Below are 20,204 nucleotides of genomic sequence, written 5' to 3'. Positions count from 1 at the left end.
AAAGAACAGGAAACATAAAAGCTCCCTCACTGCAAGTATACAGCTTCTTTATTTCTGCACCATATTATACAGTGATATTTCCAAATGTCCTTTTTTATTTTATTTTAAATATTGTACATCCTGAAGACAACTTGCTCTTTTGTTTCAAGAATATTTCTGTAACTAACTGTACAAGAGCTAATATGTGTGCTGAAATTACCTGGAAACAGTTTGTCAAAGATTTGAGGATTAAAACATATCAATTCACTATTTCATAGTGGTAAAGGCTTTATTTCAGGGAATCAAAAATTTAACAACACATTATTATCCTGAACTTTATGTTTTTCATATGCTTTTACAACTAGAAAGATGAATGAATGCTTCCCCTGGAGCTGCAAAAACATTTTTAAAAAGAAATGTAGGTGTGATTCTTGCTGTTCTTCAGGGTCCAGCTGTTGTTCATCCTTACAGAAAATATGAGACTAGAGTATTGTAGCAAAGTTTTAAAACCTGGCACACAGTAATCTCTTTTCCAGAGCATCTACTGTCTTCCATATTTTTCTTAGGACACTGAGACTTGTCAATACCCCATGATTTAAGGATTTTCCTCCTAAAATGAAAGCATTTCAACTCAGCTGTACAAGTAAAAGTAAGCCTTGATGTCTACACAGAGGCTTGAAATGCACAGCAGGTATTCCAAAATGGGTAATCTAAAGGAACTGAGAGGGGATGGGAGACAACACAATAACATTAGTAAGAAGAAAGGACAACTGCATTTTTTTTTAATAATCAAAACAACATCTGTTATTTTGCTATTATAAGAACACATTACAACTTTTTTAAAAATATATTTACACCCTTATGGCACTCCTGAAATAAGAAAATACCCCTTACAGTGCTATTTACAATAGGCCTTGAAAAAGTTAAATTACTACTTTTGTTTGACAGGATACTTCCAGTGAATTCCAAAAATCATGATGCGTAGCTAGAAATTGGAGGAGCATTCATTCGTGGCAGCCTTTGATTCTTCCTTTTTCAACAGTCTCTCATTTTAAAGGTATATGATACTTTATTTTAAACATACTTCCCCCAACACTTCCCAAAACCAAGATTATAATCACAGTTAAAACAAGGAAAATATAACAGCCTAATTCTCCAGAATGTTTGTCAAATATTATACATGTATTAATGTTGGGAAAAATAACAATCCTTTTATTTTTTTTACTTTTTATTTTTAAGCACAAGTCTACAGAAAGTAACCCACTGTATTTAAAATGTACCTACAAGATCTAAAGAGTTCCTAAAGGTACACATCAGGTGAAATGGGAAAAATCACATAGCACTCAAGTCTGAGATTACATAAAAGATACACTTGTGTTTTTATGTACAGTATATTAGCATGCTATTCTTGAACTGAGCTTCCGAGAAACTTACTCGAGTGTATGCTATTAAATCCTCAAGGACGTAGATATAAATGATACAGAAGAGTCATTGCCTTTACACTGAGCTGCATTTTAATCATTTCGTCTCTCTGTATGGCTTTCCTCTTTCCTTTTTAATAGAGCAGTTAGTCGAATTGCCTGGGAAACAATCTGAACTCTCAGTGACCTTTGTTATCCAAACAACATATCCTTGGTGGTTTGGAGCAAAGTAACTATTCAAACCTTGAACCAAGACAGTTTGGACAGCATAAAGAGCTCTGCCAATTCTACTTCCCTCATTCAGTATGCGATAAATTTTCGTTAATGGGAACTGCTCTAAGTATTTTTAAGTTGTAGTAAACTCATAATGAACTCGTGGAACTGACCATGGAAAAGCAGCCACAGGAAACTGAAGAGACAAATAACAGCATCTCTTCCATCAGCTAATTATTAAAAGTACTGTATCTAAGGTGGAATTTCTTAAGCTCATATCCTCCGTGTTTACAAAGTTACTTAAAAGGCAAGGAAAAAAAAAAAAAGAGCCTGTCACATTACTGTAAGAAAGAAGACTGCTAGCACTCAAATAATTGTTTATCAAAGGCTATTTAATCAATTTAATTGCCAGTACAGAAAAATCTTGCCGGATTTCCATTATTTATTATATGTGGAGTGACTCGCTAAAGTACTTGGAAAGATTTACTTCCAAGTGGTCACCTACTTAGATCAAGCGCTAAATCACTAACTCTGTGATGGTGTTTGTTTAGGTGGCAGCAGTTTAGCTGGCCGAGCCTCAATGGCCCCTTACTGAGATCTCTGTGTGTGTGGCCCATTTTGCACTGCAGCTGGCTTGACACACAAGTCCCACTGTATACCAAACCCATTGTTATTTTAATGTGACTCTTAACAGTCTACTTTGCCCTCACCACCCCAAAAACAGTTCCTAAGGGCAGAGTGTTGAATGCCCTACGGCAAAGCCACCTGTAATAAGGAAGATAAATCACAAAACAAATCAGAGGTTTTTAAAGGTGCAACATCTTAGGCTCGGCTACACCAGGCTAAGATGTGGCTAGAACAACTATTTCTAAAACTATCTTTTTCGACCACTGTTTCAAAACGCTAAACATGAAAGTCCTAAAATCCTTATGAAATCCCTTTATACTAAATTGTGATTCTTACTCTAATACTTTTAAAATACCATGCTACTATGACACTACAAAATAAAGATTACATAGACATTGCCTCTAAATCAGATATGAATTCTTTGTTACCTGGGGAAGTTTTCCATCCATTTAAAAACAAACAAACAAAAAAATCAAGACCTAGGTAGCTCCACTCATTACATATATCTTTAAAATGATTAATATATAAATAATGCTGAACATATAGCATCTCTACAAGGATTTGGAAATACAGATTTAGTTTGAACCCAACCAGAACGGTGATGGACTGTTTGCTTTTAAGTATCCAGTTTTGGTAGCAGACATCAGTTCCTGGGAGGAACCTACCTGTTCATCAACTAGGCAACAGGTGAAATGGATTATAAATTGTTTTCTTCTGAATGACTGCTACAGGTATGCTGTAAATGACTCCACTGACACTTAATTATGTTGATGATAAAAGCAGCACATTGTAAAAGCAGCACATTGGCAAAAGAATTTCACATCCGGATGCAGCTTGCCTTCTTGCACCCCTTAAGCTGTTGCACCTCTCCTTGTCCTTCATTAAAGGGCTCTGGCTAACAAGTGTAATTCCAGCCTTAATGATCCAGTACAAAAAAGAAGGAAGTAATTTTTAGGAACCACAGACATGTTTTTATCACTGAACCTATTTACTTCCACAAGCAAATAAAGGATAATTATTCTTCCCTATCAGCTAGAAAAGAAAAACCAAACCGATCCTCAAGGGCTTGCTTGTAACTTTACCTCAGTGAGATGTTTAAAATACCAACATTTATTGTTATAGTGGAGAATCATCTGTCAGTCTTACCACTGTCAAACATTCCATCTAGACAACAAAAGGCACAACAAGCTTTGAACAAACAACCTATGGCACCTGAAGGGGGATGATAAATCTGTTTTCATGAGGCAACTTGCAGAAACCACATCCTCCACCCTATTGCTCTTCAAACTTTGTGCATGAGTGTTTGTGCATGCGTGAGTGTGCTGGGGGGCTATGACATGCATATTACTTCCTTAGTGAAAGTATTCATGGCATCACAGACTGATGGAGCTCACGTGTACAGTAGTCTGGGCAGGCAAGCAGGGATTCACAGGTTTTAGGAATGAAGAACACCCATTAAGTCATCTAATATATTGTACTGCCAATGCAGCATAGTTACAGCGCATTACAACGCATTTTCCATTCCTTTGTCCAGTTTTAAGTGACTGATGCAATGGGGCTGCTACCACTTCCTCTGGCAAAGGCTTCAACAGTTAAACAAATTTCAACATTAGAAAATATTTCCTAATAATATGCCTACATTTTCCTTTGCTTTACATCACTCCATTATTCTTATTTGCACTCCTCTGGACCACCCAATACACTTTTGGCACTAAAATTTTAGGGAAGTACACCTTCAGCAAGCTGAAACCAGCAGTGGTAATAATGATTTCAGAATACATGTTTAGTACAGCTATAGGAAATAAATTTCAGTATCTAGTACATTTTAGCATTCTCGAGTGACTATTACCAGTCATTATTACAAAGACACTAACAGAAATTACCCACTAGAAGACTGGAAAACATTCCTGCAAGCACACTTAAGAAATGAAACAGAACAAAACAAGCAAATAAAAAAAATAAATCAGAAAAGCAGAGCATTGAAAACAGATTATTGCAGATTTCCAAATTCACTAATTTCCTGAAAATTACAATATATTTATATAAAATTTCCCATCTGTTAACTCCGAAACTGAAAAATATGGCTCATCAAGAGAAAAATCAAATGACACTTAACAAAACTTTACTTCACCATCAGTCAATGATTAAAAGTATTGATCACAGCTTTTCTAGACTTAAAATTTTAAACACTAAGTTCTGATGGAATTTGTAAACCATTAAAAATTTACCACCTACCATATGAAAACTTTTTTTTTTTAAATGACAAATCAGGTCTGTTTTACTAAATTCCTAGTCTATATATATAAGAAGCATGCTAATCATATACAGGATGCATTTCAGATGTGCGGATATTTGCAAAAACAGGGATGAACAGATATACCAAGATAGTGTACAGAGTTGTAGCAATATACTTCTCCCACATTGATGCAGTATGTTAAAACAAAACAAATAATTAGCTGTAGTTTATTGCTATTTTTCTGCCTTCTCAGACACTCTCTCTGTGAATTAAAAATTAGCTAACACCATACTGTTATTAACTACTGCAAACTATAAATGCATCAGGAAAGTTATTTGAGACTATTCGTTTGAACTGTGGTATCTAACAATAAATGTAAATTTTCTTAACAAGGATTCAGAGTAAGAAGCAATGTGTCTTACAAGCAGCAAAACTTACAATAGTGTATTCTTTAAGGTGCTTGTAACATGCTCATTCCAGTTGGGGTATACACACCATGGATCTATACCTCACAAACTCCTTGGCCAGTGTTTACTTACATATTGTGTCTATCACCACTTCTATAAAAAAGACCAGGACACAATTCATGAAAAGCAATCAAAATAAACAAGTTTGTGTGTACAAGTATCCATATACCTATAACAAAAGGCAAATGGATTTCCCAAATGCATGAAATTGATTCATGCATCTGTGTAGCAATTGGGTGAAAATATTTGCAATATTTGCATGATCTGATGCCCATTTCATAGCCCACAAAGTACATCAAGGGCTTTCAGAAGTTTTTTTCTTAAGCCGAAATGTGTTAACCATCTTATTTAAGAATAAGCAAAACGTCCAGTATTCAAACACCTAATCAACAACATCTTCACACATACTTTTCTGTAATCTCTCCCTTTGTTATATATCAAAGGGTAAAAACTATAGTGACTTAAGAAGAGTAATTTTCTAATTATTCCTGATAATTGAATGGACTTTTCTCACAATGGGGATTGATAATAGAACAGGATAAGAGAGGAGAAGTCAGGAGTTTAAGAGAACTATGATGTGCACTACTGTCAAAATCTGAAATTATTGCTTCCTTTTCTTTTATGTCCACATTTTTTAGTAAAAGCACAAAGACTAACAAATCTTTCTGCATGACTGCAAGTAGTACAGCTAACAAAGGAAACACAGTACTTTTCAACCAATAGCTCCATCACACCCTTCCCCTTCCCTCCACACCCCACCCCCTGAAAAATAAGTAAAGAAGTTCCCAAGACTGGGGAAGATTCAATTTGTGAAACCTGCCAGAAAAGACACCCTTTAGAAAAATGGTAAGGAATAAACACGACTAAAATTCAGTGTTTAAGTTGCAGATCAGCCTCTCTAGGTGTCCTCTCCAGTAAATGTACATTTAACTGAATTTCTGCCCTCTGGATGTATAAGGCCCAGCAAGATCATTTTGTAATATGCTGTCAAGAGATATACAGCATGAATTTTTCCCAGAGACTCCATAAAATATTTGAAACACTCTATTATACACATTGAAAATATTTATAATTCTCACAAAGGCTTTGGCAATTTCATTTGTAGGCATTAGTTCCATACAGTGGGGAAAAAAAGGTGTGTTCTCACCCAAGAAATGACATTTTTTCCAAAACCATTCTTTTGACAACCAAACCTAAATGCACACATAGGTATCAGGACACTGTATTTTCAATTACTTTGGCCAGATTATTATTTTCCCAAATTGACATAAAGATGTTTTCATATGAATTAAGTTTCTCATAAGCCTTAATTGATGGAAACGTATTTGGTGGGCCCACATATATGAAGATATTTTCCCTTAATAAAATATAGTATGTATTTCATCTGTCTGGTATTTAGAATATATTATGTGTGACACAGAGAAGAAAAACAGGATTGTTAAAATTACTGCTCTTATTTTCTAAGTAAAATTTGGTCCTAACCTTGTAATACTATTGCAATATAGTACTTGAGCCTAGACCCTTTGTGAACAGCACTCAGCCCTGTGTGTGCACAAGAAGTGTCAAGAAGGTGGTATAGAGCCTATAAGGCCTTGGGTAAATACACAGAAAAAGCGATAATATGGATTGAAATGCTTCTATCACCTAATTTTTGGCACTTTACTCAAGAGCCAAATTGTGCTTGAAGTTTTCCTAAACTGTATGAGCTTACAACGAAGCACCCTTTTAAGAAGCCTAACTTCACTCAACTTAATCTCTCTTTCTCCACTTGGCAAAGCAAAGTGAAGGCTCTGATGTTGGCTTCTGAGGCACTTAAGTGAGTAGCTACAGATTAGGTAGTATGAATGGCCCTCAATTTACAGTAAAATACAAACCTGAAAATAGTGAGAAAAAGTTAATTCCCATACTGAATTCTTCATCAATTTTGAAGTTTGATAAAAAGGCATTTCTACCACCACTTCAATGTAAGCATCCCAGATAACATATTTTTTGTTTGTTACAAGTCAGTCTCTTAGTTTCTTAAAAGCTGATATCTGACAAAATTAACCAAAGGAAGTGCAAAGCATGCCTCATTGGTCTGAAGCAGTAAACAAAGTAGGTAGGATAATCCTTAGACACTTTGCTTCCAGGAATAGTTCTATGCTTTTTTTTTTTTTTCCCCCCCAACGGAAAGACAGACATGGCCTAAATGATTCCTACTCTTCTCTATCTGCAACCTTGATTCCATTCTCTGCCCAGAGTTTTCTTCCCTATAACAGTGCTGGTGAAACTGATTCCAGAACTGTGCCCTGAGCTTGAACTTGATCAGTGCATTGATCCTCCCAGAGCACTGCAATTGCTCCTTAAACCCAAATTCTTTCACTGATGTGGTTGAGAAGTCAGCCATCCCTGCACAACTGAAGCAGTGACAAACCTTGGTTACAGCATAGGATTAAATTCTGGAGAAAAATAGAGTAGGTGCAAGCAGGATTTCCTTTTATTAGCTTCTTCCCCAGAAAAGCTTCAGCACCAAACCACAACATGAAACAGCTAATGGTGTCTACAGATACAGACAATACTACTTTGTTTCATGCTTTAAGAGTCCTTTCCTCTGCAGCCAAGAAACCAACTTGAAACTGCATTCCCAGTTGTGATTTGATGTAGTTCTAAGCAGGAAATAATTTTAGCGTTAGCTTTCAAAATATTTAAAATAATAGAAAACTTATTTTTAATATGTTTTCACATTTGAAAGTAATCTTAAGCTTTTTTGTTGTTGTTCCTATTTAGAATAGGAAAAAAGAAGAAAGAAACAAGCAAAGAAGGCCAGAATTTGAATAGGGAAGCTTGCTTCCTGAGTTAGGAATTAAAAACAAAGTTACAGCTTATGGAACTTATCAGTTTAATGCTAAATTGAAGTCAAAATCTAGTCATACCCTGCTTACACACACACACACTCAAAAACTTAAATAAGTTTGAGAAGTAATACTTTTATTCAGCAGCATTTAAGATGCAGTACCACAGAAATAGTCCTGCTGATAGGCTTTGACAGGAACTACATGCTTGTTTCCAGTTTGACCCATAGAGAAGCTCACCATTTTTATTCAATCAGAAATATGTCAGATTTCTATTTGACTTTAACGAACCTAATAAAATGTAGAACTGTACCAAGAAGATCCTTCTCATAGTTTAACAATAATTTAAGTATTTAACTGTACTTACAGAGCCATCTTTCAGATTTCTCTCATAGGAGAAGTGACACACTGCATTTTCTTCATCTCTTGAAATAGCAAAGTTGTATTTACCAGCTGATTCTTCTCCAAGTATCAATGCTTTCTTCAGTTCTTCAACATACTTTTCTCTATTCATTTCCATGTCAGAAGCCTCTCTAGAAATTTCAGCTTCAGACACTATAACAAAGAAAATTTTTAAGAAATAAATATTCATGTGTGAGCATATACATCTGTTTACATACATACACAGACATGCTCACAGACGTTAAGGGACAGACAAATATTATTTTATTCCTTCCTTGACATGTATCAGTATGTGCCATTCACTAATGAAAATGCAGCAGGAATACTGTTTTTTCCATAAGAAGTTCTGTACCTTTTTTTTCCTGTCTGAAAATGGTTTATTACCATTACTCCACAATTTCACTTAGAGTTATTTAGAATAGTACTAGCCTTACAATAGAAAAAAAAGAGCATAATGTTCAAACTATGATTTATTGTACCCTCTTAGTTTTCTTTGAAAGTGTGTAACCTAAACCCTAAAAGGCAGCAGGTAGGCAACTGTCTCCTCACATATTCTTAATCTACGTTCCCAAATTTGTAACTCACAACCATAAAACAAAATAAATTGTCAATTTACAAAGGGAAGATAGACCTAGAGGCAGGTGAATCTATGCTGTTTAAACACAAGACCCACTAAATGGGGGAATGTGTCTCTACTTTTTATTAGATTTAGTCTATTAAAATGTTATTCCATTCTTTTGAAAACAAAGAACATTTGAATTTGCTGCAGAACAGTCCAATTAGAGACATACTGTCCTTAAGAACCACGACTGCCTTTCCCATCAGCTTCTGATTGTGTTCATTTCTTCCTAAATCTTCTTTCCATTAACCCTTAAACTGGAAAGGCAGCTTACCAAGACTCATCTTCTCTCCATTGGAGTAACAAGAAACAGTTCTTAATTTTACCACCTAGGTCCTTGGCTATTTTCCTTCCTTTTAATTTCATTCTACAAACAATTTCCTCAATACTTTTAGAGATCCATATGTTAATTTGAATAAATAACCTTTATGTCAGAGTACAGTCTCCTGAACTGCAAAGACTCTATTAAATAAGAGAAATATGTCCACCATGTAATGCATACTTCAGTGTATAGCCTATTGATACAGTATTTTAGATTCTTTACTTGATTCACAGCACAGTTTCCTTCCTTTCTGACCAATCTTCCAAGGAAGACTACTCTAGATCGTCTTTTATCCTTACTTGCTCTTAGATATTTTTAGCATTTGCCCAGCATTTGAAAGAGTAAGATATGAAAAAGGAAATTAGTTTGTGACAGCTTGAAAACAAAAACACTTCCTTCACACAACTGCAAATGACTTTAAAAAATGCATTCTACTTAAAAACCTATTAATAACATTATTTCTTCTTTATAAAAATGCCTTTGACAATAACTTCATAGTGAGGCATAAACCTGCACATATATTGAAACTGTCCTGATGGAAACAGAGCAGCATTTCAAGAAAAAATAAGCCAGTTTAAATTGCCTCATTTTTCTTCTGTTTTCATCTAGACAGAGTAGTTAACCTCATACTAAAAAGAAAGCACTACTTAACAAATCTATCCATCATTAAAGCACACCAGAGGAGTAAAGGTATAAATATTTGCTGTGAAGTTATATCCTGAAATGCTTCAGGATTTCTTAATTCTGCATCTTCAGTAATTTTAACTTAGTTCCAGAATCATAAAGAGGCTGAAGTTAGGTGTGACCTCTGGAGATTGTCTAGTCCAATCTGCTCAATGTATGATTGCCTTTACAAGCTACTCAGGACCACATCCAGTTGCATTTTGGGTATCTCCAAGGACTGACACTCCTCATCTTCTCTGGGCAAGCTATTCTGGTGCTTGGTCACCACCCTATGGCAGAAAAGTTTCAATTCCTGGTATTTTGATTTGTGCCCATTGCTTCCTATGTTGTCACTGGACAACACTGAGAGGAACCTGACTCTGTCATCTTTATTGCTTGCCATCTGGTACTGATACACACAGGATCCCCCCAGCCTTTTCTTCTCCAGGCTGCACAGTCCCAGCTCTCTCAATTTCTACTCTAACGCAGGCTCTAGTCCTTCAGCCATCTCGATGGACTTTCACTAGATTCAGTTCAGTAAGTTCAATGTTTTTCTTGTACTGGGAAGCCCAAAGCTGGTCACAGCATCACATCTCCCCAGCGCTGAGCAGAACTGAAGGACAACTGCTCTTGATATTTTCCCTCATTTTCCTTTTGCTGCTCATAGACAGAAGCAGCACTAGATAAACCTGTAGAAACATTCTCCTCTCCAGAGTCATATCCCGTAGGATTCTTTTAAAGAGATCCTAAAAAAAGGTCAAAGCCTGCTTTTCTGAACTTTAGGGTCGCAAGCCTGCCTTTTACTGTTTACTCCTCTCAGGATGCTGAACACCACCATTTAATAATCACTGCAAACAAAGGCCACCCTCAGCTTCCGAGGCCTTTTCTTTTTTCTTTTTTTTTTTTTTTTTTTTTTTTGGGGGGGGGTGTAGAAAGGGCAGGGAGTGGGAGGGAAGAGGGGTTGGGAAGACAAGGAAGGAGATTTTTTTTTTTTCTTTTTTAAATACCATGTTATAATATACTACAGCATTACCAATGTGAAAGATCATCTATTCACAAACACCAACTATTTGTGCACACAAAAACAGAACTACCACCTTACTAATTAGCTTAATTACCAGGTCAGACACTACTGCACCAGTCTACTACTCTGTAAGACACAGGCTAACAGCTATAGGAAAAAGGAGGTACAGATAGCAAAAGACAGCATACTAATGTCAACACTGCAAAGAAATAAACAGCTGACACAAGGACAAAATACTCCCATCTGTGGAAAATCTAAGCCTGGAGATACACTCAGTTAAAGTGATAAATTAGCACCAGAATCAAAATCAGCTATACCCTAGGCAGTTTTCCCTAAGCAGATTCAAACGTGTTAGACCCTTCAAAAGCTAGAAAGCAAAAGCATGCAGGGGGAACTGAACTGCTTTGGAGCTGTTTGTAACAAAAGACAGATAAATAAATATTGGAATTAGGCTCAATAAATATGAGCAAGTCAGTCTTTTTAACAGTCAGATGTGAAGTAAGCCACAGCCATGCCAGTCTGAAGTTTGCCACAAAGTTCCCCATGTACTGGTACCACGCAATGCCTGAAGTTCAGTATTCGCTCCCTCTTTTTTCTTTTTAAGAGAAAATTGCAAACCTGTCACACTCATAAAGTGAAGGCCTGAACATGGCATTTTCCCAGATCTCCAACGAGACACTAAGAACAGTACAGGGGTACTGTGGGGCATGCATTAAGAATAAATCAGAAATAAATTAACCTCATAACGAGTATTCCTAAGTTAGAGAAGATGTTCCCACCATTACATTTTAAGTTGCACTATTTATATCAGAGGTTAGGAAAAACAGGTTAGGAGGCAGTGGGGTATATTATAACTGTATATCCCTAGAGATCTGTAAATTCAAGATAGATGCTCTTCCCAAAATAACGCTTCCTGAAATAGAAATTATATTTTGTTGTTTCTTACAGCAAATGTAATAGACAATCATACATAGATGTTTTTGTATACAGCCTAATACTGGCCATCTTTTGGGCACTGAAATACTCTGAGACACATAATAAATTATAAACGATTTCAATATTTAGCTTACTGTCGTTTGAAGACCATGGTATTACTTATTCTACCATTATATTTTTCAAATTTGTTTCTGTAGTCTAACAAGATAAATTCAAACAGAGTGAACAGGACTGCAGCTTACTTTGTGCTAAGTTAAGGTTAAATAGCTTTATGAAAGGGAATATGAGAGAAAAGGTAGTGGGGATGCAGAAGAGAGAAAAAAAGGTAACAATATATATATATATATATATATATATTTATTTATTTTTAAACCCCACAGCATGGGCAACTCAACCATCTTTTTTTCTAATGTGAAATCCCTTCCTGATTCATGAGGAGAGAGGGGCTAAGACAGAGGGCCACATATTCTACCAGCTGGTACTTGTCCTACAAACTGGTCTTTGAGTGAGATGCTGCTTTGCAAACGTTTAGCTCCAATGCCACATCACAGCCTCCCTACCGGTGCACCAAATATGTGTGCAGCTGGCATACGGGGACAGGAACAAGAGAGAAGCCAGCATGCAGCACGGCAAACATGGAGATATCTACAGACAAGCCACTGGGAAGTCAAAACCAGCTGTGTATCAATCCTCACACATTAAGACTGACAGATAGGAACTTCAGAACCGGACTTGGTACCATCACATACACGTGTGGCAGCCAAAGCTGAAGCAGTAAATTTGCCCTCACCTCTGTACTTGCTATCAGTTCTGCCCTACCTGGTTCTAATCCAAGCCAATCATACTCAAATTCAGGAACAAGTCTAAACTCTCTCTGGATCAAGTAGAGAAAGCATTCTGTAAAATTTTAAAAATATATTTTAAGCATGAAACACCATTAGAGAAGATTACAATTGCCTACTGCATCTCATCTTTCAAAACTGAAAGCAACACTTTTTAATGTTCATATAAAAATGATACAGTACAATTACTAACAGGTAAAAAAAATAAGCCTGCATGACAGTGAAGAATTGAGTCTACAGTGTTGGTCCACATTTAACTTGTAAGGCTATCAATCCACTACAAATAGCAAGGGCAGAGTGGGAGAGAAAGGCAAGACATTTAACACCAAAACATTTGTTTTGGCTGAAGCTACAGCCAATCATTTCCTACTCCTTATTAGCTCGCTTACTTCTTTTAAAGGACACTAGACATTGTTAAGGTAGAAAAGGCCGCTAGTATATCAATATTTCTCTTAAAGCAGAAATAGCACAGACAGAAACGTGGTATCCCTTGCATTATGAGGGTAAAGAGAGGCAGAAAAAGTAAGTTGGAAATCCATAAGAACAATTCTTATGGATTCCATAAGAACATATTGTTCCGTAAGAACAATTGTTCTCTTGCCTAGAACAATTCTATTAACACTGAGAAAAATTAGACAAAACAAAAAGCCCCAAAAAACAGACATACTAGTACACTATAATTGAGCACTAGGATTTTTTTTCCCCTCTTGCTTTGCCTCTGTATTCTTTTTGCATGCTGTGTATTCCTTTCTCTTACAAAATTAGCAGAAAAACACATCAATCTGTAGGAAAACATGAAATTTATAAATGTACATATCTGCAGTTCTTTAACACAATACTGAGTGAATATATTAGATCATACTGCATATTTGTGTGCTTCTCCTCCCCTCAAGATTTTACTTTATTTTGTTATTGAAATCAGACTCCCAAAGCTTTTCATCATCACATTAAATATACAAAAAACATAAAAGACAACTCCATCAGCGACTCTCGTTCACTTCCTGGTAGATGTTGCCAAGTAAAATAATCCACAGCATGAGAAACCCAAAAGGGATTTCCCCCAGCAAGAATTTTCTGACCACTGCTTTTTCTCCTCCCAGATTTTGAAGCTGGTATCTAGGCAGTCTCAAACATGATGTAATAACTAAGAAAAAGTGATCAAAAGCAATGGCGAGAGTATGAAGAGACAGATCTCTGCAGCAGATGCACAAGAATTTCAATTCCCAATGAAGTTACTAAAAAGACTATGAATTTCATATGAATTCCGGATAAATGGACCAGATTCTTGCAAAAGAAATAAAAGCTCTCTCCTTTGGATGAGTACCCAATGTTAATGCTAAACTGTTTTTCTTTCTCCTTTCTTTAATAGCATGAGGTCATCTTGCTTTCACTGGTCCTCCATTCTGGAAAACTATCATCCAGCAATTCTGCCAGATGCAGGAAATTTACAAAATTAGAACTGTTTACATACTTTTTCTACACTTTTTTTCTGTTAAAGTAACACAAGGTTTCACTTACAAAAATAACAGATTTTATGAATTAGCTTTTTGTGAATTTTAAGGTATTTATTTTGAACTTTAAAACTTCCCTTGATACAAGAACAACCACAAAAGCTTTTAAAAAGAAATACTGGGATACCCAGTTAAATATTTATCAATGTTAACACATTTTCTATTATTTTGAAAATACATACTTTGACAATCTGACTGTGAAATCAAAAAAAAAAAAAAAAAAACAACAAAAACTTTCACATCAGGCTACAGGGAGCCAGTACTTGAATATATATATTTGGCTTATGCAGGAACCACTATTTTATAGAATGTATTATTTATAGAATGTTCTAAATGGGAAAGGGAATGTGAAAGAGCAGATTTTACACATGCACACACACATTTTAAGTTAGTCTTGTTTCCTAGGTTTGAAAGAAAAAATAAAGAAAATAAAGTTGTATTCGACAGAAAGCTACTGAACGATTAAGGTTCTTACAATACACAAGACAACAGACAAAACACTATAAAATGGCTGCCCTATTTGAAATTTTGGCTTAAGTTAGTACCAGGGAGAAACAACTTCTGGGCAGCAAAAAGGAAGGAAGGAACTACACAGTTATCTGTTCTTATAATTTAGAAAATGAGTCAGGCAAATGTTTTTGCCTGTATTACACTGTAAAATATATCATTGTCTCCTCCCTCTGAAACATTTCTGCTGCTGAGAGAAGTGCTTTGGACCAAGTATCTGACATCTAAAGGAACACACAAATCTTTCCTTCTTTCACAAGACATGAATGAGACAAACATGCATATATGAAGAAACCCACTTTATTATCCAGATTTCTGTGTGGGGAAAAAATGCCACAGGCTATTTTTTTTTCTATTAATTTATCCCTAGGGGGGGAAAAAAAATTCTGTCCCCTATTTTTCTCAAAAATTCACAAGAGCACCAAGTACAACTACCTTTAGTTATTAATATCTTATCAAACCTTTAAAAAAAAAAATCAATTAAACGTTTCATGAATTATAATTTGCAAACACTACTTGCATTAACCATTGTTCAAGAATCTGAAGAACACACATATATGGTACTGCAATATCACAGCAAGAAAACCATCAAGCAAGAACAAACTGCTGCATAGCCATATGCTAATGAATTACTATTACTTTAGACATACGAAGTTTCCAGATTTCGAAGATATCTGAACACATCCCAGAAAATCATTAATCTACCTCCTCCATCAGTGAGGATAGGTAATATTAATAAAATATTTTTGCTGCAAGTTGTGGGTCACAGTCTAAAAACTACTTAAAAATAGTAATGAAGAACAGCAACAATTTAAAACACTTTTTTCTTTCCATTATTACCTGTCCCAGTCCATGCACATTCACCATCAGTGAGTGTTATACCAAAGCCGGTGCCTAAATCTTTTTCCCATGATACTTGTAGAAAATACACTGCTTCTGGATCAGAAACTGGATGAATTCTGTTCAAAGTTTTCTCCATTTCCCAGTCACCTGTTGTGGAAATAAAATAATCTTGTTATAATCATTAACATATTTTCAGAGATGCTTAGCAGTTTTATGTAACCGGCTTTGAAGAAAAAGAAAGGTAGACTTACAAGCATTCTTAGAATGGCATTTCACTTTCCTACACAAATTCAGTTTTTTAGATAAGATTATATTTCCAAATAGAAAACTGGATTAAAATAATTAAGATGTAAATAGCAGTGCCAACAATCAAACATATCTGAATAGTCCCCAGTTGTGAAACCGCGTGTCAGTCAGGAAGCTGGGGAATGTAAAGCTGTCATACACAAGCACTTCCTCATGGTACCTCACTGTTTACTATCACCCAACACACAGCACATGGAATATAATTAAAAACTATCACGATGCAGGTGAAAGACTGTTACTTGCAAGAATGCTATTCAGCTCTGCTGCAAAACATCTACTGCAGGAAATGCCAGCAACAACTAAAGAAATTATATTCAAAAACAAATGCCGCAGAGAAACAAGTTTATGATGCTAATTTTTTTTTTTTTTGCTTTATTTTTTTTGCTTTATTTTTTATTTTTTTTGCTCAGTATCAAAGCAACTGCACAACCTGCAGCTGACATAATACCTTCCAAAGAATCTATTTATAGATCTATTTAAACATCTATTTATATATATCCCAGTCTAACAATAATGAATGCCATGGTACTCAAGGTCTTTATAACTGCATTGGGCAATTTGCTCCACAGAATAATGAAGAAACAGCCAATTCTAAAGTTAAAGTTGACTCATAGTATTTACATTGAGAATGCTTCATGCTGTCCAGTACTTGAAGAGCTTTTTTGGGGCTATTAAATTGTATGGTGCTTTTTTTTTTTTCCTAAAAAAAAAAAAAAAAAGTGAATGAAAAAGTATGTGCTTATGCACACACACAAAAGCATGTATTGATAAGGGTAAGAAAAATGTAACCGAGGCATTTAAACCACATGCAATGAGTACACCTGCTCAGGCAGGTGTACGGTATTAAAAGCTCTATCTAGTTTTCCATCTGACACGTAGCAGTAAGTAATCAAGATCAGCCTCAGTTCAGGCCCTGAGGGGACACTTTTCTTCCAGCAGTTCTGGTGAGGAGCTCCTGGCTTACAGATATTGAAGCAAATCTAGATGCAAGATGCAGAATGAACTACCACTAGCCTCCCCAAAAGTTGGTATTTTCACGTCAGGAGGATCAATTTTAACTGAGTTGCCTGCAGTATCTGACCTCTGTTCAGTTACATTTAAGAAATGCCTTTCTCTTGTCCAGACAGTGCACAGAATTCAAAAGCTGCAAAATACATGAATCTATGAGTTGTTTTTCAAGCATAAAGCTGCATTAGCAGTTAGATAACTACTATATTGTAACAATAAAAGTCTACTATAAATATCAACAAGGTTAATGCAATAACAAATTAGCTACTTCTGATGGCTAATATCACAGTACAGGTCAATTTAGACTAACAAATCGCATTTCTAAACAATGAAAGGATCATCAGGTACAGTGTCTGCTGTAAATTGCAGGATGAATTTTGGTTAAACAAGTCACTAGGTATTTCTAGCACTATGGACTACACATTACATTTTCATAATTAATTTAACAAAGAGCTAACTTCATTTTTCAGCTTAAAACTTAAGTTTAACTTCAGTTTAGAATGTATTTCAAAAGACTTTAGATTAAAAAGACAAAGTAGGAGTAGGAGATAAATCACTTACATATATAGCTAAGCAGCATAAACCCTCTCCAACAACAGCAAGAGGGATGACTTTACGTCCATAAAACAGCAGCATTCATACTACTACAGATGCCACACTCAGAGTTTATATTCACAGAAAGAGTGCCAGAAACTAAAGGGTTACTTAATTTTTCAATATCGCTTTTAAGTCCAAAAAAAATATGTTTGAACACTGGTCATTTCTGAAAGTGTACAGTACATCTGTGCAGCTGTAAACAAGAACAGAAAATGGTATATTTGGGGCACAGAGGCCTGGAACAAGGCCTCTTGAATTACTGTTTATGGAATGAAAGTAATTTTAAAGATTTGTAGTGCACCAATTGCCTGAGTATGGGTCAATAAAGAATACATGACACGAAGCACAAGTAAGGTGTGTAGTATATTTAAGCATACAGACATGTATTCTCCTTTGCCTGCCAGATTCTCTTTCCTTTTTTTTTCCTTGTTCTGGAATGATACTGAGCCTCATATAAAATATTTTGATAAAAATCCCTCTCCAAAAGACACTCCTTATAAAAAGACTTGAATTGCTTGTTAATTAAAAGCTGTGAAACAGTTGCATGCAACCCAGAGAGAAAACATACAACATACTAATGTAAATATATAGCTTAACGGGGAGTTTTTGTTTGTTGTATTTGATTCTTATCACAAAGCAGAGCAGCATTCAGTGAAAACCACCTGCACCAGAGGCTTTTTTTTTTCCCTTTAATGTAGGCTGTAACAGAAAGCAAAGAGAGATGGATTTGCTATTTATATGATGATAAAGAGGATGAAGTGCCAGTCCTCTGTGAGGAAAAGTGAAGAGTTGATCATTAAAAAGAATTTTTGTTGTTTTAGAAGATGCTCTAACAAGGTCTCCAAGGCCTGAAACAAAACCCATATGATATCATCATCGTATGCTTCCCACGCATCCATCTTTACATGCCAGTATTTCACATGAGCAGTGTGGAACAGCTAGAAGTTAAGATCTTTGTTAGACATCATTCTTAAGAGAGTTGTTACCAGAGTAAGGGATAAGCACATTAGCAGAACTGAGAAAGCTTCCACATTATTTGTCTACCTGTGGTGCAACACTACTTAAGTAAAAACCAACGTCCTGAGGAGATGCAGTGCAGAAGAACGCTCTGCATTTTATAACAAAGTGCAAAGTAGAGTTGACAAGCGAGCATAAAACAAAAAATACTGCCCTTTCCTCCCAGCTTTCATCTCCTCCGTTGTGCTCACCAACCTTCCCAGATGCATATTGGCTATGTTTAGAGGCTGCCTTACAAAGCAGAGCTCATTCTTGTTTGTGATCTCCAAACACTCTACTCTCCAAGCCCATCACCAGAAGCTCAAGGATTTCTTGGCAGTTTACTCTGGTTATTTACTCCTCTCCAAAAGGAGCAAATGTTCATAAACATTAGTCAGACCAACATGGCACACACAAACATCACTGTGAGCAAAAATACTGTACCTTACTACCTATTTTTGAAAAATCGTTTGTAAAAAAAAAAAAAAAAAAAAAAAAAAAAAGCAAAGAAAAAAAACTCTTCCCCAAATATCCTAAAAACATAACTCCTCCATAGTGTATGGTGTAGTGTGCAGTAAACCAATAAACCACAAACAGCTAAAGTGTGAGCAAAAAAATAGGTAAGGACTTATCTAACCAACCAGTAGTGAGAAACTACTACTAATGAAAGGGAAAAAAAAAGAGGTGGAAAGGAAATCAAAGCAACTTCCTTATTCACTTACTACAAGCTGAAAGCATGCATTTCACTCACCCTAAAGGCAACGCTGAGTAACGTACAGTGGAGTATTACTGAAATAAGCGTGGCAGGAGAAGGAATTAGAAAATCCTTCTTGGATCCCTGAAGTCAACCACATATTCATGGGATTCATAAAACATTTTGTTCAATGCCTTTTAGAGAGATACATCAATCTATACATCAGGAACTGAAGTCAATTAAAATACCTTCTTTCTAAGACATCTCTCTCCCATCTTCACCTGCCCTCTGACTGTATTTTCTCATCACGCCCTCAGCTTTCAATATGTCAAGTACACGTGACTCTTCACAGATCAAGGACTTGATTGTGAAGGGTGCCCGTGTCCCTACTGGAGTTTCTGTACCAGGGTGTCCCTTGGGGTGAATGCTGAGGGGCACAAGATAAGCAGACTTGATGAAGAAGATTCTTCTATTCCCCGGCCCCAAATTAATAGTCAGGAAAAAAAAATGTTAACCATGTTGTAAACATTTGGCTGCCAATTAGCACCCTCAAGGAATGCAAAAGAAAGTACACCTTTGAGAACTCTGACTAAGTCTACCTTTGTTTTGTCCAACAATCGAGAAGAAGATGGGAGAACTCAGTTCCATGGGAGAAGATGTTGTATATACACAAACTGGAGGCTACTATAGGATCAAGGCTGAACATGGTGATGTCTCCCATTGTTACTGTAGACATTATCTTCCAAACCCTAAACGTCGATTGTAGAAATAATTAAAGACTAAAAGTAATTTCAAAGTGATATATAGATACGTTTTTTAAAAAGTTATTTAATACGATAATTCATTGTCCTAACCACTACACATGCAAAATTCAAAGAGTCCGACATGTGCTTACCTAAGAATTTACCTTTATACATTGAAAATTCAGTCCCAGTAAAAACACTATTTGAGTCTTTTTTTTAATTATTACTATTTTTAAAGGAATGCCAAAGTATTCCTCTGTTGTGTCTATTGTCTCAAATGTACTACACATACAACTGGAGAATAAACACGACAAAACATATCACAGCTGTTTGAGATGCTCTGGGCCAGACACTCATCCAGGACACAGTAACTGCAGATGTACTGACGAAGGGGTCTGAAAAATCCACCCCAACCTG

At 35.8% G+C, this 20,204-nt stretch overlaps 1 protein-coding gene across 2 annotated transcripts in view; it reads right to left on the bottom strand.

The window, feature by feature from the left end:
• Positions 1-20,204, bottom strand: part of XRCC4 (X-ray repair cross complementing 4) — a 186,832-nt gene that overhangs the window by 153,897 nt on the left and 12,731 nt on the right. For both annotated transcript variants that reach the window (XM_082782774.1, XM_082782775.1), the window contains exons 2-3: positions 15,441-15,590; positions 8,142-8,329 (exon numbers count right to left, since the gene is read on the bottom strand). In XM_082782774.1, the coding sequence (XP_082638900.1) occupies positions 8,142-8,329; positions 15,441-15,579 (327 nt within the window). In that variant the 5' untranslated portion in view covers positions 15,580-15,590. The remainder of the gene's footprint in view (positions 1-8,141; positions 8,330-15,440; positions 15,591-20,204) is intronic.

This window comes from Aythya marila, assembly GCF_965140915.1.
Source record: "Aythya marila genome assembly, chromosome: Z".
Lineage (NCBI taxonomy): Eukaryota > Metazoa > Chordata > Aves > Anseriformes > Anatidae > Aythya > Aythya marila.
This window is presented reverse-complemented; position numbering and strand designations above follow the sequence as displayed.